This window comes from Macadamia integrifolia, unplaced genomic scaffold, assembly GCF_013358625.1.
Source record: "Macadamia integrifolia cultivar HAES 741 unplaced genomic scaffold, SCU_Mint_v3 scaffold151, whole genome shotgun sequence".
NCBI classification, from domain to species: Eukaryota; Viridiplantae; Streptophyta; class Magnoliopsida; order Proteales; family Proteaceae; genus Macadamia; species Macadamia integrifolia.
This window is the reverse complement of record NW_024868240.1, coordinates 831,755-837,121: the sequence shown is the minus strand read 5'-3', so window position 1 is coordinate 837,121 and position 5,367 is coordinate 831,755. Positions and strand designations below refer to the sequence as shown.

At 38.0% G+C, this 5,367-nt stretch overlaps 1 protein-coding gene across 1 annotated transcript in view; it reads right to left on the bottom strand.

Moving 5' to 3' along the window:
- The window catches only part of LOC122064062 (eukaryotic translation initiation factor 3 subunit E-like), a 6,711-nt gene extending 4,636 nt beyond the window's left edge, over window positions 1-2,075 (bottom strand). Inside the window, exons 1-2 of the mRNA XM_042627758.1 lie at window positions 1,774-2,075; window positions 1,472-1,626 (exon numbers count right to left, since the gene is read on the bottom strand). Coding sequence (XP_042483692.1) covers window positions 1,472-1,626; window positions 1,774-1,981 — 363 coding nt within the window. The 5' untranslated portion in view covers window positions 1,982-2,075. The remainder of the gene's footprint in view (window positions 1-1,471; window positions 1,627-1,773) is intronic.
- Window positions 2,076-5,367: the final 3,292 nt, after the last annotated feature.

Genomic DNA, 5,367 nt, shown 5'->3' with positions numbered 1-5,367 from the left:
GGGGGGGGGGTGTAGAAAATGCAGTCATTAGTCAAAACCAGAAAATTCCCCTGTCCCAACAGGGGAAAAAAAAGGCGCAAACTAATGAACCCTATGCTGTCAAACACAGGTAATATCCAGAGGAGCTTCCTATACAAGACATAACATCTGAGCAGGCTGCACTTTTCTCAGCGGGTCTATGATAGAGTGATCTCTAACCCAAACCAGAATAAAAATAAAAATCAATAGTGTACGAGCATCCTCTAGAATTCCAATTGCAACTATACCAATAACAGTAGTAAGTGCAAATCATGCCACTTTAGTGTTTTATTAGTTATTACAATATAAACACTATAGGCAAGAGGTGAGCGTTGTAAGCTTCCAAACATGAGAAAAATTTTCACAAAAAAAAAAAAAAAAAAAAAAAGGAGTTGTACAGTATATTACCAAACAACAGCATTCACAAAATTAAACAATACAGTTTCACATTTTCCATCAATCTTATTGGCTAAAATGTTCTAAAATCAGATTTTTATCCCCCTCCCCCTGGCGAGATAAAAAAAAATAATACACAGAAATTTTATTTATTTTTCCACACAAATCAAGAACTACATTTTAAAAAAGGGGGGGGGGGGCATAGAAAAGTGGAGCTTCCACTTGTAATTTAACAATCCCTTTTATTAAGCTTTTCTTTAGGCTGCGTTTGGTTGCAAGGGAAATGGGAAAGGGAAGGGAAAGAATTTTTTTTCGCCTTTTGAGTTATTTGGTTGCAACAGAAATGAAGTGAAATTAATTTACCGGAGTTGTTTGGTTGGATGTAAAAATGATGTAAAATAAATGTAAAATTTTTAAAAAACTTGCAATCCAACCAAACTTGCTAAATTGTAACCAGTTACACCCCTTATTATTAAGCATTGAAAGAGAAAGATCGTCTAAAATGAGAGTTGCAAGCAGGGTGAGACAGAGAGAGAGAGATCGTGAGAGTATGGGTTTTATTTTTTCTTCCTATTTTGGTGGGGAAATAAAAAGGAAAATTTTAATGGGTAAGTGAAATTTTTTTACATGTAAAATATATTTTCCTTTCAATCATACATCTAAAATTTATTTCCCCTGGGAAAAAAATTCCACTTTACATCAAAAATTTGCATTCCCCTTACAACCAAACGAAGCCTCAGGAAAAAATTACCTCAAATCAAAACTCAATAAGCCTCATCTTAATAAACTGTCAGACACGAATCGGGTTCAATCATTTAAGCCTATACTTGAGCCATCCCCTTAAAGCCACCACAATGGGCTGTAAGTGTAGGCACACCCATATCTACTAACAATTTTTTTAAAATTTGACAGCTACAACACATGAATCAAGCAAAAAGTGAAAAACAGAACCAGAAGACACTGGATTCATTAACCCCCATGCTGTACATGAGTAAATAAACAAACAAATAAAGCCGAAGTTCGAGAGAAGTAAAAAAGAACAGAAAAAATAAAATACCTGATATCGATCACTAAGCATTTGGATATTATACTGCTTATCTGGCCGGAGTTCCTGAACCAAATTAGGGTTCTGAAGAAAAGTTATCAAAGGCGCGGCGGACTCTTCCAGAGATTTCAATCTCGCAACAACTTCCACACGCCTATCAATCATATCTACCAACACAGAAATTCAAATTTCAGAAGCCCTAAAACACCCAAAAAATATAAAATAGAATTCGCGAAACAGAGGCAGCAGAGCAGAGAAGTAACAATGACAAATAAGAAACAGTTGAGGCGTAGAACAATGCGAAAAGGTGGAACCTTGCGGTACTTCCTCAGTGTGATAGAGGCTCTTGTGGATGTCCATGGCGTAATCAACCATGTTTGTTTTGCTGAGTAGTTCAATCTTTGCTTTCAGGATCTCGCCATCGGGGTAAAGCTGACGCTCTTGTAGGAATTCTAGTAAGGGGAAGACAAGATGTCGATCCAGTAGAGGAGCTATTCTCCTAGTGAGGTCGTACTGCGCCATGACTGCAACCGATAGAAACCCTAGCTGAATCTCCCCTGCAAGAGCGAGAGGGAACGAGAGAGAGAGATGAAGAGGCGCCAATAATAAAACCTATCAATACTAGTAGGAACAGAAAACCAAAGAGGTTAACGCTGGTCCATATTGTGGTCAATCCTTCTGAACCGTCTTTAAAGCCAGTCCACAACTGGGGTGGCCTGACCAGTTCTTTGTTAACCCAGGCTCATCCGGAGGTCACTTCTCCCGAAACCTAATGTACGAGTTATTCGTACCAAGGTATCGAACCCCTCTTTTTCCATTTTCTCGACTTGAGATTTTTCTTTCGAATTTCTAGTATGAAGCGACTATGAACAGAAAGAATTGCAAAAGAAGAGCTTGTCAAGCCCCAAATCCTTCCACTATTCCCTTTGGGGCCATTGACTAAAATGAAATCTAAAATGGAACAAAGATGGAGTGATAGTACCATGCACTCTATTCAGTCCTTGATTTTTCATAGCTCTATCTTATGTAAGAATGTGAATTTGAAACTGAAATCATTTATCGAAATTGAAATGAGCCGTTTACATCGAAATCGTAAAACCGTTTAGTAAATGGTGTTGTTATGGTTTCAAGTTTCAGGCCGATTAGATAAACGAGTTGAAACTGAACCGAGCCGTTTGATTCGTAAAAACTGAACCATTTAAACTGTCAAAACCGATCCGATTAACCCATTTAAAGATTAAATAAGGTGATTCAAAAATATCATTAATATCTCATTTGATTCAAAGATTGAGTGCTGCAAACCTGCAAGTAATTTTAGAGGTAGTTTTCTCATTGTTAAGAATGCCGATTAAATTAAGGGTAATTTACAGCGCTACCCCCTGGAGAATGCCATTATTATAGGAACACCCCCTCTCTTTCACCAAATTAGACTCAGACCCCTTACCGTCAGTCACCGTTAAAGAATATATTTTATATGCTGATGTCAGCTACTGTTTTTTATGTTAAATACCAAAATGCCCTTACTAAATGTGAAGTACCTAAAATGCCCATCTAATAAGTCCTATCTTCAAATCGATGGTTATTGTACCTTTCTCCCAGATCTAGCACCGGCGGTGGCAGCTGTATCAACGATCATGGCGGCGTCGACGGCGGCAGGATCCCATGTTTACTGTACCTTTCTCCCATATCGAGCACCGGCAGTGGTAGCTACATCAACGATCACGGTGGCGGCGGTGGCGGCGGCGGCAGGATCCCATGTTTACTGTACCTTTCTCTCAGATCGAGCACCGGCGGTGGCAGCTACATCAACGATCACGGCGGCGGTAATCTGATCTTGAAAGAAACCAGGCTGGATGCAGTGGTGGGCTTTAAATCTGATCACTCAAGAAAATGGATTTTTGGTTTCTTTCAAAGAGAAAAATGGATGAAACGGTTCGGTAGAGTTAGCAACTGAGGTCAAGGGAAGACCTTTAAATCTGATCGCTCTCCCCCACCCTTGTCGTTGGTTTTGCTTCCTTCCCCATTTTCATTTTCAAGAGTTGACCTTTAAATCTGATCACTCAGAAGTTGAAATTGTGAAAACAATAGTAAATCTAAGAGGAGAAGAAGAAACAGATCTGCTGCGGGATATTAGGGATGATCAACTCTGCTCAGAACTTGAAATTGTAACAGCATAAAAGCTTATCATTTTACTGGAATCGTGTTTGATTCCCGAGTCAGATCTGCAATGCCTGTTAGTGGCAGTGACATTAGCGGCAGTGATCACTCGATCCTTTTCCATTTCCAATCTGGAGGAATTTTTTTCTGTGAAGATTGAAAATCCATGACTAAGCATTTGGGTTTTTTTATTTAGAGAACCCAAGTCAGCCGAGAGAGAGAGAGAGAGAGCTGGAACCGCCAGTGACTGGAGAAGAAGCTGAACCGCCAGTGGTATCTACTGTTGCAGTGAGAGGTAAGGTAAAATACGATTGTTTATTTGTTTTAGTTAAAAGGGTAAAAATGTCATTTCAAATTCTTTCTTAACGGTGACTGACAGTAAGGGGTCTGAGTCTAATTTGGTGAAAGAGAGGGGGTGTTCCTATAATAATGGCATTCTCCAGGGGGTGGCGCTGTAAATTACCCTTAAATTAATCCAACGCACTAAGTAGAATGTATATTGATAAAAATGCAATTTTTTCTTATATCATGACATATTAAATATATATTATCTAATATTATAACACATTATTTAGGAGAGGGGAGAAGAAGAAAATCCCCACTATAATCATTACTTACTAACTTGTTAGATGCGCTTGAGACTATTTTCCACCAAAATATTTTCTTTTGCTTAGTTGTTTGATTGTTTTAACAAAACATAATAGTTTGCATTTCACATTCTCAAGATTGAATTGTTTATCACCAAAAGCAAATTTTAGTAAACATGCGAATACACTAGCAAACCAATTGCTAACCGTTTGGAAACCGTATGGAATAAACCGAAACTGAAACCGTTTAAAACCGTGATATCGAAACCGTTTAAAAACCGTGAAAACCGAAACCATTTACTAAATGATTGCGGTTTCAGAAAGTGCAACCATTTACTAAATGGTGCGATTATGATTTTGGCCAAAATATATGTGAATCAAACCGAACCGAACCGTTTAAACCAAAATTGAACCGATTAACACCCTTAATCTTATGTGAAATTCAATAGTAGATAGATAGTGGTCGATCAAGGTTTTAAAAATCAGAAAAGAAAAATTTGTTAAAATTGAAAAATCAGAATCGAATCAGACAAACTAACCTGATTGCTTCGAATCGATTGTGTGGTAAGTGATTTCTAGCGTTCAAGCCGATTCTCGACTGATTTGATTCAAAGCCAATCTTGATTCGACTCGAACCAACCGTATTCTAAGGTTCAGGATGATTTCCCTTATATCTGCCACACAAAGGTTTGATTTAATCATTTCAACCATTGAATCAGTAAGGCATCTCCAGAGAAGGACTAAAAGTTTTCTCTTGGGTAATATTTCGCTACTAATGTTGTGACCTTACGATTGGACTTTGTATTCATCATTAATTCTCACATCCTTTTGTTCATGATCACAAGTACCCTTCTTGGATTCAATCCAATGTCTATGATGAGGGGATTCTTCCTTTACTGTGGGTGGAAGGAAACTCGGTCTGAAAAGAAAAGTCATACATTAAACCATCTCAATTGCATGATCAACCTTGCATCCAACACTCCCACTTGTATTTTCAACTTCAAAATCCGTTGAAGAAATAATAAAGAGGGAAAGGGAAACCTATGGTAGAGGGAAAAAGTACAGTTAACAAGCACAACTATACACACTCAGTATCAGAAATTAAACAAGTTTCATACATCCCAGCAAAACAATAACTTCCTTATCTTAAAAAACAATGCCTGC